At 39.0% G+C, this 13,983-nt stretch overlaps 3 protein-coding genes across 4 annotated transcripts; all 3 read left to right on the top strand.

The window, feature by feature from the left end:
* Positions 3,777–6,609, top strand: LOC104716534 (CSC1-like protein At4g35870). The gene has a single exon (XM_010433917.2). The coding sequence runs from the start codon at positions 4,010–4,012 to the stop codon at positions 6,449–6,451; it is 2,442 nt and encodes an 813-aa protein (XP_010432219.1). The 5' UTR covers positions 3,777–4,009; the 3' UTR covers positions 6,452–6,609.
* LOC104716533 (aspartyl protease family protein 1-like) lies at positions 6,791–9,548 on the top strand. The gene is made up of 10 exons (XM_010433916.2): positions 6,791–7,368; positions 7,470–7,605; positions 7,719–7,954; positions 8,057–8,281; positions 8,368–8,503; positions 8,591–8,664; positions 8,749–8,848; positions 8,954–9,011; positions 9,092–9,163; positions 9,244–9,548. Exons 1-10 carry the CDS (start codon positions 7,058–7,060, stop codon positions 9,465–9,467), a joined length of 1,572 nt encoding a protein of 523 aa, XP_010432218.1. The 5' UTR covers positions 6,791–7,057; the 3' UTR covers positions 9,468–9,548.
* LOC104716532 lies at positions 10,505–12,509 on the top strand. Of its 2 annotated transcripts, XM_019231038.1 has the most exons (3): positions 10,505–10,628; positions 10,945–11,249; positions 11,783–12,509. In XM_019231038.1, the coding sequence occupies exons 1-3, from the start codon at positions 10,624–10,626 to the stop codon at positions 11,794–11,796; spliced, it is 324 nt and encodes a 107-aa protein (XP_019086583.1). In that variant the 5' UTR covers positions 10,505–10,623; the 3' UTR covers positions 11,797–12,509. The 2 variants fall into 2 exon arrangements, with proteins under 2 accessions (XP_019086583.1, XP_010432216.1); XM_010433914.2 differs by lacking the exon at positions 11,783–12,509 and having other exon boundaries at positions 10,945–11,698.

Below are 13,983 nucleotides of genomic sequence, written 5' to 3'. Positions count from 1 at the left end.
ATATATATAGCTCATGGTAAAGGTCTGAATCAAAGAGCTTCTGGTTTAATGGGCAAAGGTGATTCAGTTTCTGCAGTTGATTCAAGTGAAAGTTTGATTTCTGTCTCAGTGCACATGAGTTGAAATTCAAGTCTAGCTAGCAAAAAGAATCAGGTTTTGCAGAATAAAATTCAGTCATTTAACAGTCTTATGGGGTGTTCAAAGCCATAAGAGAGACTAAATGTGGTTGAAGTGAGATCCTGAGCTAATCTGTACTAGTTAAAGTATGAAGCTAATTATATATGGAATTCTCTGGTTGATTAATTATAACCAAGGTTTGAGAGATATCGTCAAGCTTGTTTGTTGCCTGAGTGGGTATCTCAGGTTAATTTCCAAACTAGGAAGGTTTTTTAAGAGAGCATCAATGGAGAGTTGAGCTTGATATATATGCTTGAATCAAAGCTGGTTGTGTAACTTTGGTGAATATTGAAGTGTTGATGGCTCGGTTCAGCAGGATGATTAGTCACCGCTGAAATGCATTAGACATAACGTCAAATGCAATGAGGATTAATTATGTTTATGCATGGTCATTAAACTGAAAAGTGGTTGTGCTATGTAAGTCTTACATATGCAGGCTATTTGGAGATTTAATTTGCAGGTTTTAGAGCTGAATCAAACGGTTCTAAAAGGCAGTAAGCTATGATGATGGTTTCAAGCTTGAATCAAATTGCGGATAGGTACATTATGATCCAACTTGTAACAATGGAGATTTTCAGCTTGGAGAAGAAGTTGAACGTAAGTTGGAAGGTGAGCAGAATTTATGTGTGTCAAAGACACTAGAGGAACAAACTAATAAAGACAAGGAGTGAAAGCTTCTTGATGAACAAGAGTCTCTCTAACAGAACAGAACAGAGCATACTGATATGATTGGCCAAATTTCTTTGTCTCTTGTCCTCCTACTAAACATAGATATAATAAAATTAAAATGTTTTGGGGAGTATAAGAGAGAAAAAGACTCAAAAATATTAGTCGAGCTTTGGTGGGAACCAGTAAGGGACTGGTAATGTAACGGATCCACCCGTCATGTAGTCCTCATCGTCCAGGCAAGTGATCCCGACGCTGTCGTCGCTTAAGTGATAGATGCAGTTTGGGCGCTGGTCATCTAAGCAAGCAGGCGGGAGACAAAAAGGTTCAGCCTTGGAGAGGAAAATGCACTCACCTCCAAGGTCTTTAGTATAGACAGCGTTTCCTTCCTTGTCAAGCCTCAAGACATGGAAATGGTCCCAGTTCACAGAGTTTCCCTCCTCATTCCCATGGGGGTCCCTATTTGTGAACCATTTCACCAGAAACGTATCACCTGTCGTCTGTGATGACTCCACTAAGTAGTGTTCTAACCTGCAACTCAAATCGAACAGGTTCCACTCGCACTTTCTCACTATTTCGCTGCTGACAAACTCATCTCTACTCGACAAGTACAATTCCCTCACGGGCCGATGTTCGGGATACGACAGCATCTGCAGCTTGGGTTTTTGCATGTGTCTCCCAAGATCCCATGATCCTGTGTAGTTGCCTCCAGAAGCGGGCATCGAAAACATCTCACGTTTCTTGGAGTACATTACATGGGAGGAGAAGAAGCCGGGGTCTGTGATTCTGATGTTGGTCCACTCGCAATCAGCAGGCCTGCACAAACTGAGTTGAGGTCCCATGAACTTGATAGCCACAATGCAGTCTTCATCCTCGGGAGACGAGGTGGACATGGCCACATTGGTTACAAAACTTGGGTCTGGCAATGAGGCAGAGTTACAAGAGGAGGCAGCGAAATGCGTTTTGGGTCTGTGTCCGATGCACATGGGTCTAGATCATCTTGAAGACGCACGATACCATTCTTCAAAGTTGCTACCCAACCATGGGATGCTCCTATGGTTCCCATCTCTTTCACTAACTCCATAGGCACTTTCTTTCCCGTGCGTTTGAACCCTGTATCAATATTGTTGTAGCTGTACATGTCGAGATATCCAACATCACCATCTCTCAAAGTTGATTCACAAGGATTAACATTAAAGACGCAATTAGAGAAGCACCGAGCCGTGATGTGTCTCTGCGTAATCATTATTCATTAGCTACTGATCAGACATAGTAAAGACAAAAGAGAAGAGAGAAGAGGAGGCATCAACTAACCGGGGGAGATAGCTTGGAGAGAGAGAGCCGGCCGAGAAACAGAGACAACATGGTGGCTGCTGCGTTTTTTTCTTTCTTTGAGAGCCCTAAAATCTAAAATAAATACAGAACAGAGGATTAGCTTTGCTCACCAAGTTCTACCCAATTGATTGACTTTCCTAATAACAATAAAAAAACGAATATACACGACAGTTATGAATGATTCTGCTCTGTCATACTAATACACTACACTAGGTTTTAATCTCTGTACAGCGCGGAATTATTTTTGTGACTAAAGTTAAGGGAGAAAAACTAGATTGACCCAAATTAAGAGGTTAATTACTAAAGGGCAAGTACATGTCCTTCACGGGCCGATGTTCGGGATACGACAGCATCTGCAGCTTGGGTCTTTGCATGTGTCTCCCAAGATCCCATGATCCTGTGTAGTTGCCTCCAGAAGCGGGCATCGAGAACATGTCATCTTTCTTGGAGTACATTACATGGGAGGAGAAGAAGCTGGGGTCTGTGATTCTGATGTTGGTCCACTTGCAGTTACTTTGAGCAGGCCTGCACAAGCTGAGTTGAGGTCCGAGGAACTTGATAGCCACAATGCAGTCTTCATCCTCGGGAGACGAGGTGGACATGGCCACATTGGTTACAACTTGGGTCTGGCAATGAGGCAATGTTACAAGGGAAGGCAGCGAAATGCGTTTTGGGTCCGTTTCCAGATCCAAAGCACTTGGGTCTATTTCCAAAGACCTAAGGTCTAGATCCGAACCACTTATGCGACGCACAACCCCATTCTTCAAAGTTGAATCACTTAGGTGTAAATCATCTTGAAGACGCACAACCCCATTCTTCAAAGTTGCAACCCAGCCATGGGACGCTCCTATGGTTCCCATCTCCTGCACTAACTCCATAGGCACCTTCTTTAACGTAAAGTTGGCCCCTCTAATATCAACGTTGTAGCTGTACATGTTGGGATATCCAACATCACCATCTCTCAAAGTTGATCCACAAGGATGTAATGCGAAGACGCAATTAGAGAAGCACCGAGCCGTGAGATGTCTCTGCGGAATCATTAGTTTGTTACAAACTAATTAGACAAAAAAAAAAAAAAAGAGGAAAAAACATCATCCGAGACAAGAGTGAAGAGGAAGCAGCTTACCTGGAGAGATAACTTGGGAAGCGAGAGCCGACTGAGAAACAGAGTGAGAGACATGGGGTGCGTTTTTGCTAAGGGTTGCAACGTATATTCATTCTTCTTCCTCCTTTCTGTTAATTCAAAACCCTTGTCCCCCCCACCATTGATGGACTTTCCTAAATCCTAATAGTAAGAATATACGTTTTTTTTTTTTGGCACGAGAGTTATGAATTCGATTCTGTTCTGTATACAAAAATCTCACAACAAGAGCGAAACTAACGATTAATACGTTATTATATTTATATAAATCTCTTAAAACAGTTAGCATATGCTTAATCGATAATAATACATTAGCTATATATGTAAACTTTAATATTTTGAAAAATCAGTGTACATTATTTTACATATCTTAATCAAAATATTATTTATCGTAATTCGAATTTTTTTGTTGGTCGCATCTTAAATTCATTTTTTTTTGTTCAAAAAAACAAAAAAAGGTCCCCGGTTATTTATGGAATTTTTCATAAGAGGAAGAAGAATCTGGGAGATTATTAGATTCCAAACCGTGATCCCAAAACCTTCCCCTTGTTCCTCCTTTTTAATTTTTATCTTTCTTTTATTTACCTTTCTACCATTCCCAATCATCATCTTCTTCCTCGATCTACTTAGCTAACCCTAGCCCCCAATTGAAGATTTTGGGTTTCTTAATTTGGTGGAGATTTTTTCGCGATGCATCGCAGTGCCGCGATGCCGCCGATTTCATCAATGGATGAGTCATTCTCTCCTCCTCCATCCTCCGGCGACTTACCTGAAATCCCAGATGCTTGGTACGGTAACATTCAGTATCTGCTTAATATCTCGGTCATTGGCCTCTTATGTTGCGTCTCCATCTTCCTTTTCGTTAAGCTTCGTAGCGATCACCGTCGTATGCCTGGTCCTTCTGCTCTTTTTTCTAAACTCCTCGCCGTTTGGAAAGCCACGTGTCGCGAGATTGCTAGGCACTGTGGTGCTGATGCTGCTCAGTTTCTTTTGATCGAAGGTGGGAGCTTTGTGCTTCTTTTCTCTATTGCTGTTTTGGCTGTTTCCGTTATGCTTCCGTTGAATCTTTATGCTGGGACTGCTTTGCTTAGTGATGAGCTTTCGAAAACGATGATTACTCATATTAAGAAAGGTTCGGGTCTGCTTTGGCTGCATTTTGTGTTTGTTGTGGTTGTTGTTGTTATCTCGCATTTTGGAATCTCTGCCATTGAAGCTAGGTTGAAGTTTACTAGGTTTAGAGACGGGAATGGGAATATCAGCGACCCCAATGCGAATTCCACGGCTGTGTTTACTGTAATGGTTCAGGGTTTGCCTAAGAATTTAGGGTCTGATAGAGTTGAGTTTGAAGAGTGTTTTAGGCTTAAGTACCCGGGCAAAGTTTATAAGATTATTGTTCCCATGGATTTGTGTGCATTGGATGATCTTGCTACAGAGTTGGTTCGTGTTCGAGATGAGATTACTTGGTTAGTTGCCAAGATGGACTCTAGGCTTCTTCCGGATGAGTTTGAGAACGCTGGAGATAACGGACTACTGTCTTGTGTTTTTGCTTTGTGGACTAAGGTAAAGGATTTGTGGTCTCAGACTACAGAGAGGTTTGGTTTTACAGATGATGAAAAACTAAGGAAGATGCAAGAGTTAAGAGCTGATCTGGAGTCTCAGTTAGCAGCTTATAAAGAAGGACGAGCACAAGGTGCTGGGGTTGCTTTTGTGATGTTTAAAGATGTGTACACAGCTAATAAGGCTGTTCAGGATTTTCGAAACGAGAGATCAAGGCGTACTGGAAAGTTCTTCTCTGTCACTGAGCTTCGGTTACAGAGAAACCAGTGGAAAGTGGACAGAGCACCCTTGGCTACTGATATCTATTGGAATCATCTGGGACTGACAAAAGTTGCTCTTATCGTGCGGAGAGTGATTGTTAATACTATTCTACTGTTGATTCTTGTGTTTTTCAGCTCCCCGTTGGCCTTGATCAGTGCCTTGGTAAGTGCTGGCCGAATCTTCAATGCTGAAGCATTGGACAGTGCTCAGTCTTGGCTCAATTGGGTGCAAACTTCTGGATGGATCGGATCTCTGATTTTTCAATTCATGCCCAACGTCTTCATATTTGTTAGTATGTACATTGTGATCCCATCTGCTCTTTCGTATCTTTCTAAGTTTGAGCGGCACCTAACAGTTTCTGGGGAACAAAGAGCAGCTCTCTTGAAGATGGTTTGCTTCTTCCTTGTGAACCTTATCGTTCTCAAGGCTCTTGTCGAATCGTCGCTGGAAAGCGCGCTCTTGAAAATGAGCCGTTGCTATTTAGATGGTGAGGATTGCAAGAGGATTGAAGAATACATGAGCCCTTCCTTCTTATCAAGGTCGTGCGTTTCTGCTCTAGCTTTCCTCATCACAAGCACGTTCTTAGGAATCTCCTTTGATCTACTTGCTCCAATCCCGTGGATCAAGAAGAAAATCCAAAAGTTCAGGAAGAACGACATGCTTCAGCTTGTTCCCGAGCAAAACGAAGAGTATGCTTTGGAAAATCAAGAGCCAAGCAGCAACCTTGAGACACCACTTCTCCCTGAAAACATGTTTGAGTCTCCAAGATTCGGTGACATCGAACCGATGAGCCAAGACCTATCTGACTACCCAATCAGCCGGACCTCACCAATCCCTAAACAAAAATTCGACTTTGCACAATACTACGCCTTCAATCTCACCATATTTGCCTTAACAATGATATACTCTTCCTTCGCTCCACTCGTGGTCCCTGTAGGCGCGGTTTACTTTGGTTACAGATACATAGTCGACAAATACAACTTCCTCTACGTGTACAGAGTGCGGGGATTCCCAGCAGGGAATGAAGGAAAGCTAATGGACACGGTATTGTGCATCATGCGGTTCTGTGTGGACCTGTACCTCGTCTCAATGCTGCTCTTCTTCTCAGTAAAAGGAGATTCCACAAAGCTTCAAGCCATATTCACACTTGGGGTGCTCGTGATGTACAAGCTTTTACCTTCGGATACAGATCGTTACCACCCAGCTCTCCTCCGGAGTATTCAAACCTTGGATAACATCGTGGACGGACCTGTAGATTACGAATCATATTCTCACCCAAACTTCGATTGGGACACTTACAACAACAACAGATGATTGATTCTACAACAACAAATCCAGGACCAACTTTAATAGTTTTATTTTTGTATATCCATCCTTCCTTGTGTGTATATCCCATCTTTTGTGCATCATTATTTTTTTTGTTCGCGGGATTTATCAGTCGGATCCCTTTAATAATAATAAAAATTATTAAAGTCGGNAAAAATTATTAAAGTCGAGGGTGAGAAGTAAGAAGAAACAGAAATTACGGGTCGGTGGAGAATTATTATAAAATTGAAAAGGTGGGAGGGGACCCAGTGTTCATTGGAATGGGTATATCGCAACAGTTCGCTTTTTGTTACACAAGAGACTGTTACACTCACCTAACGACGAAGAAGAAGAACGAAAGAACGAACATACATTACAATTTACAAATAGAGATAGATCTCTATCTCTCTCTCGAACTCACTAAACTTCATCGTTACCCCAAAAAAAGGAAGAAAAACCTAATTTTGGTTCTCTCACAAATTGCAAGATCTAAACGAATACTAAAATTCTTGGGGGTTTCTCTCTGGTCATGATTTCTCGTTTTCTCTTTGTTTTCCCGAGAAAAATCTCCGGGAAAGTAGGATAAAATCTGTCGAGTTTCGAAATCGTTTTCCAATGTCGTGCTGTTTCTTCAAGAGTACTCTCTTCTTGATCCCGATTTTGATGTTACTGAGCTCCGGGAGCTGCGATGGTCGTATCTTCACCTTCGAGATGCATCATAGATTCTCCGACGAAGTCAAACAATGGTCAGATTCAACCGGAAGGTCTGCTAAGTTTCCCCCTAAAGGAAGCTTCGAATACTTCAACGCTCTCATCCTCCGTGATTGGCTAATCCGTGGGCGGCGTCGACTCTCGCAGTCGGAATCTGAGTCGTCACTTACTTTCTCCGACGGCAATTCCACTTCTCGTATCAGCTCTCTCGGATTGTAAGTTGCCTTTTTGCTCGGGAAAATTAAAACTTCTCTGCTTGAGGCATATAATAAGTCCGAATTTTGTTTTTTGGTTTGATTCAATTTTGATATACCAGTTTGCATTACACGACGGTGAAATTGGGTACTCCGGGAATGAGATTCATGGTGGCGCTTGATACAGGAAGCGATCTCTTTTGGGTCCCTTGTGATTGCGGCAAATGCGCACCAACCGAAGGAGCCACTTACGCTTCTGTATGTTTTAACGCAATTATTACAGTTGTTGAGTTTTACTGATTGATCTTAGCTATTGAGTTATAAAAGTTTCCATGATCGAACGAATCCTTGATTCTGTTTCCTGTGTGTAGGAATTTGAGCTGAGCATATACAATCCTAAACTTTCCACTACAAACAAGAAGGTCACCTGCGACAACAGTCTTTGTGCACAGCGTAATCAATGCCTTGGAACGTTCAGCACTTGCCCTTATATGGTGTCTTATGTCTCTGCTCAGACTTCGACATCTGGTATTCTTATGGAAGATGTTATGCACTTAACAACCGAGGATAAGAATCCTGAGCGTGTTGAGGCATATGTCACATTCGGGTTAGTAGCAGTCAGCATCTTTCTTCACAGCTGCTTCACTTGGTTCTTTTGTGTTTCAGTTCAATGTAGTAAGCTCCTGAATATGTGAAAATACGTGTTCAGGTGTGGGCAGGTTCAAAGTGGTTCTTTTCTTGACATTGCCGCACCAAATGGTTTATTTGGTCTTGGCATGGAAAAGATATCGGTTCCAAGTGTTTTGGCGAGGGAAGGTCTGGTTGCTGATTCTTTCTCCATGTGTTTTGGACATGATGGAGTTGGAAGGATCAGCTTTGGGGACAAGGGTAGTTCTGATCAGGAAGAGACACCGTTCAATCTGAATCCTTCACAGTAAGTGGTAATTCACTTATGCGTTAAATTGTAGATTTTTGTTACTTTGTGAATGCAACTTTTAACCGTGGTGAAATTCATTGCAGCCCAAACTACAACATCACGGTGACTCGGGTGCGTGTGGGGACTACTCTAATAGATGATGAGTTTACAGCGCTCTTTGACACCGGTACATCATTTACTTATTTAGTGGATCCGATGTATACGACAGTCTCTGAGAGTGTAAGCATCTAAACACCATCATATGTTGTGTTTGTTCCGCGTGATGCTCAATTTTGCTAGCTCGATGATTCAAATTGCCTTCTTCAGTTCCATTCTCAAGCCCACGATAAGCGGCATTCACCAGATTCAAGGATTCCATTCGAGTATTGTTATGACATGAGGTATGAGCTTGTATCCATCCATCTACACTCGAGTGTTTACTGCCCCTAAAATATAAACGATTTTCTTGTAAATGGTGTGATTAGCAATGAGGCGAATGCCAGTTTGATACCGAGTTTAAGCTTAACAATGAAAGGAAACAGTCACTTCACCATCAATGATCCTATAATCGTCATCTCTACTGAGGTCATACTCTCTCTCTCTCTCTCTCTCTCTCTCTACTTCTTTCCCTATCGTTCCTTGTCTTCGGTTCTTTGTGCTGATACTTTCAGTATCTGTGTGTTTTCTCAGGGTGAACTTGTATATTGCGTGGCCATTGTCAAAAGCTTTGAACTCAACATAATTGGACGTAAGATCAGTTTCTCCTAGTATCGATCATTGAAGATCCGTTAAATTGTGACCTCACATTGTTTACTTTTAATGAAACAGAGAACTACATGACCGGGTATCGTGTAGTATTCGACAGAGAGAAACTCGTCTTAGCTTGGAAAAAGTTTGACTGTAAGTTTCCCTCTTACATTCCGTTAACTTCTTTGTTATTCTCTGACTTGTATGAAGTAAGAATATCTCTGTTAACGCAGGCTATGACGTGGAAGAGACAAACACAACTATTGCCAGAACAAACAAAACAGAGGCGGTAGCTCCGGCAATGGCAGCCGGAATAAGGACTCACAATAATTCCTCAGAGCTACACAAAACAAACCAAACCATCTCCAAAAGTAGCTCTTCATCAAACCAAAGATTTATTACAGTAAATCTATGGTATTTTTTCAGATTTATGTTCATATTACTTCCACTTTTGTAGATTTGTAACTCCACTCCTGTATCATAATGAGACTATATAGAAATCGGCTTCTTCAGGGAAATATATGCTCCTTTACACTCAGCTCATATTCCGTGTTCAATTTCTTGTCCTCTTTTTTCTCTCTTCTGTCATGGAGGTAGGTAAACCGATATAATCCGTGAAAAACCGAAAAAAAGGCGATTTGGTTATAGAGTAGAACGCTGAATATTCAAAAGGAAATAAAAAATGGGTTCCACACTTGGCAAGTGGCCAACGCTTGACACGACCGGCAAAAATATGATCTTCTTTCACTTTTGATCATTTTTTTTTTTTTTTTACGGTCAAACCCCATATATTAAGTTATCGGAGATGACTCTTTTTGAGAGAGAGCCAATTAGGTACCGACGAGCTTACATGGGAAAAACAGAAACCTCATGCTCTTGCACATTTCGCAAGTTTATCGGCACGGATATTATCCTCTCGGGGAATATATCTAATACTAAAATTAGCAAATCTATCTTTGAAATAAATAAAGTCATTCAATTATGATGAAAAGGTTGGCCAATCCTCGATATTATACATCATCCTTAGGAGGTCTGAACAATCCGTAGCAAAAAAAGCTTTATCTAGGTCCAACGCTAATAAGCACTCCATAACCTAAATAAAGGTATCTAACTCTGCATGTAATGGGGATAATGGGGATAAGCTTCTCCGAACATAGATTTGATCATATTGAATTATTGATTGATTAGTTTGAGATGATTTTGTATTATTCGCTTTGTAGCCGATTCCAGGTGGTTTTGTTAATTCATACCCCCACAGCTTTGTTATGTTAAATTCATACCTTGACTACATGATTGTGCTAAAACATGCCTCCACTCTTTATTTATTTAATTAACATATCTAATCTCAAATTTTTGTGCTAAATCATACTTAGAGACTAACACCGTTAATTTGCGGTGAAATGTCGATGACATGGAATCCACGTCGCAACGACGTCGTTTTGTAAAGAAACACAGAAATTAAATTCCAAATGATACTACGTCGTTTGTGTTTTGTTCATCTTCTTAACCCGACATTCTTCATTTATCTATAAGTAGAGCGATCAAAACTTATAATCTCAATATTGGCTGTTGAAGGGAGTTTTGAAATTGACACTTGGATCTGTTCGAAAAAGATGAGGTAATTCTCTTTCTAATTTTAGAGATATTTTGATGAATTCGATATTTCTTGAGTTTTAAAACAAATTTGATGCAGACATGTATTATTTTAATAAGAGTAGTGAAAGAATCATTTTCACGTGTATGTATATATATGACCTCACGAGTCAATAGCACCTTCATTGTCCACTCAAATTTTGTATTGTTTGATGAATTGACTAAGGTTTTCTTTAATTTAGTTTAATTTAATTCGATCCAATGTAAAATTCTTGAACACCAACTGTTCGATAGAATGTCCAGAAATCTAAAAACCATGATTTTTTTCTGGTTTTTTTCAGCTCTGATGCATCTTTCCAGATCTATCACAACGGCAAGTTTAATGTCTCAGGCAGCGGTGTTGTTACATATGATGGAGGGGAGATTCACAAACTTGATAGCCAACCGGAATCAATGTTGGAGAACTTGGTGGATTCGTTGAAGTTGTCTTTGTCTGAGCATAGGATTTGGTTTAAACTTCCATTTGAGAGTTTGTCGGATCTAAAGATGATTTGTAATGGAACCGATGGAGTTGAGAGAATGTGTATAGCTGCAAATTACACTAAAGCTGTTGATATTTTCTTGGAGAAAAACATGGAGAAAGAAGGTGCTATTGACGACAATATAGCTAATGGTGAAGGTGATGATAATAGAGCTTGTGGTGAAGGTGATGAATGCGGACATGTAGAAGGATGTGGTGATGAAGATGAGGTTTACAATTCTGAGGGTACTCCTCCGCATTCAGACTGTGAGGATGATCATCAACATGTTAGATACAAAAAAGGCAGTGGACCAAACAAGTCAATCAAGTCAGCTGTCACAAGCCTCTCAAGCAACTCAATCAAGTCAAGCATCACAACCTGTTCAAGCAAGTTAAGCATCACAAATACAAGCACCATCAAGCATGATGGCTCATATTTTAGAAGTTTTTTTTATTGAGTTTCAGATTTGAAATGTTTAGGTATGTTTTTTTTCTGGTAATGCAGTTAGTTTTTAGGGGTTTAGAGATGGTTATCCTCGTTTTTTTGCTGGTAATGCATTCAGTTTTTAAGTGTTTAGGAATGATTATTGCTTTTTTTTTTTATAATACACTCGATTTTTAGGATTTTTTTTTTAACTTGTCTTAATATGAATACNTAGGAGGTGGAGTATGACTGGGATACCTTGTCGACATGTACTGCGTATAATATTGAAGAAAAAACTGAAACCTGAGGATTTTGTTGTCTCAGATTGGTATTTGACTACAAGATGGGTTATGCAATACAGTGAGACACTAATGGGAGTGAATGGAATGTATTTTTGGGAAAATTCTGGGGAATCTAGACTTCAACCACCACCAAGACAAGTAGATAAAGGTCCAAAAAAAAAGCAGAAAAGAATCAAGGGGAAAAATGAGTCACCACAAAAGAAGAAAAAGAAGAAGAATGAGAAAAGGAATGAAGAAGAAGAACCTGCTCAGAAAAAAACTGTCAAGAGAAGGAATGAAACTTCATTGTGGGCGTTGTGGATTAACAGGCCATAATATAGTGAGGTGCAACAACACTGGAGTCCCGGTTAAAAGGCCACCGAAGAAGCAATCAGATTCTGGTCCAAGCCAAGTAAACCAAACAAGTCAATCAAGTCAGCTGTCACAAGCCTCTCAAGCAACTCAATCAAGTCAAGCATCACAACCTGTTCAAGCAAGTTAAGCATCACAAATACAAGCACCATCAAGCATGATGGCTCATATTTTAGAAGTTTTTTTTATTGAGTTTCAGATTTGAAATGTTTAGGTATGTTTTTTTTCTGGTAATGCAGTTAGTTTTTAGGGGTTTAGAGATGGTTATCCTCGTTTTTTTGCTGGTAATGCATTCAGTTTTTAAGTGTTTAGGAATGATTATTGCTTTTTTTTTTTATAATACACTCGATTTTTAGGATTTTTTTTTTAACTTGTCTTAATATGAATACAAACAAAAGGAAACCATGACCATTACACGCATAAACGAAGAGAGATAAAAAAAGGTGATGAACGACGTCGACGTGGATTCCATGTCATCGAAATTTCACGGCAAAGTAACGGTGTTAATCTCTAAGTATGATTTAGCACAAAAATTTGACATTAGATATGTTAATTAAATAAATAAAAAGTGGAGGCATGTTTTAGCACAGTCATATAGTAAAGGTATGAATTTAACACAAAGAAACTGTAGGGGTATGAATTAGCCGATTCCCCCACTATACCTATTGTTATATGACTATTCTCTCACTCATGTGCTAGTTTACTCGATATTCTCTTGTCAATTTGCTCTGTCCATACTTGGAATGTACGGAGCAAAAAGAGAATGAATCGGTTACTTATATACACATTAATTACTGTCTATATTCTCACTGAAAATATTTCGTGTTCTGGTAGGTATATAAAAGATGTGTACTACTTTGACGATCGAGTTTATTTTATATCCCGGTGGTGGTATACGCAAGATGTAAACATAGTTACACAAAGATGAGTCCATGACCACGTTATATTACAGATATGTTATATTTGTTAAAAAGGTTGGTATTATGAAGTAGAATACTTAATTTTCTGTAACCATTGTTGACCTCTTTTATTTTGTCAACAACTATTATACGTAATTCTATATCAAGATGACAACAACATATACATTCTAGACTAATATAAATGATTTGGATGAATGGCGAGTCTTCCGCAACGAATTAGTATCTTAAAAACATATTATTCTAACAATTCGATATTTACTGCTCCATGTAACAACTAAAGTTTTTTTTTGTTTTAGATTACTTGTAATTTTTATTTACCAATGTAACTTTTACAATAAAATTTCAAATATAACCCTATTAAATTAACATAATAAATAAAATAATAAATTATTTGTAAGATTAAATTTGTTAATTTACATAATTTCTTAATTTACGTAAAATTCTCTAGAATAAATGAAATTCTCTAGAATGACAAGTAAATAAAACCGGAGGGAGTAATAGAATTTTGCTTTACACCTGACCTGATATCTTCTTGCACGGGTCTATTCCCTTTTTTCCAGTGTAAAACCTCTTTATAGAATATAGACTTGAGAACACAATTACATCCCTACTTTAAATTGCAAATAAAATAAGTGTAGTAAGAAATACTAATAATAAGTTGGTAACTTTAAGAAATAATCTTCATGTATTAAATAAGTAATTAATTGATATTGACTAATACATATAAATAAATGTGAGATTCTCTTAATAAAAACTTACTGATTTTATTCTCCCCTTTTTTAATGTTTATATGAATCACTTATAAGGTATTTTTTAAAATTATAAAATTTTATCCTAATTAAACTTAAAAAAAAAAAAAAAAA

Source organism: Camelina sativa, chromosome 10 (assembly GCF_000633955.1).
Source record: "Camelina sativa cultivar DH55 chromosome 10, Cs, whole genome shotgun sequence".
Taxonomy (NCBI): domain Eukaryota; kingdom Viridiplantae; phylum Streptophyta; class Magnoliopsida; order Brassicales; family Brassicaceae; genus Camelina; species Camelina sativa.
This window is presented reverse-complemented; position numbering and strand designations above follow the sequence as displayed.

Bases quoted from the DNA above. Each gene is read 5' to 3' on its own strand.
- LOC104716533 (XM_010433916.2), top strand. From the start codon at position 7,058: ATGTCGTGCTGTTTCTTCAAGAGTACTCTCTTCTTGATCCCGATTTTG. The intron at 7,606-7,718 runs GTATGTTTTAAC...TCCTGTGTGTAG, and splicing joins AAGGAGCCACTTACGCTTCT to GAATTTGAGCTGAGCATATA. The intron at 7,955-8,056 runs GTTAGTAGCAGT...ATACGTGTTCAG, and splicing joins GAGGCATATGTCACATTCGG to GTGTGGGCAGGTTCAAAGTG.
- LOC104716534 (XM_010433917.2), top strand. From the start codon at position 4,010: ATGCATCGCAGTGCCGCGATGCCGCCGATTTCATCAATGGATGAGTCA.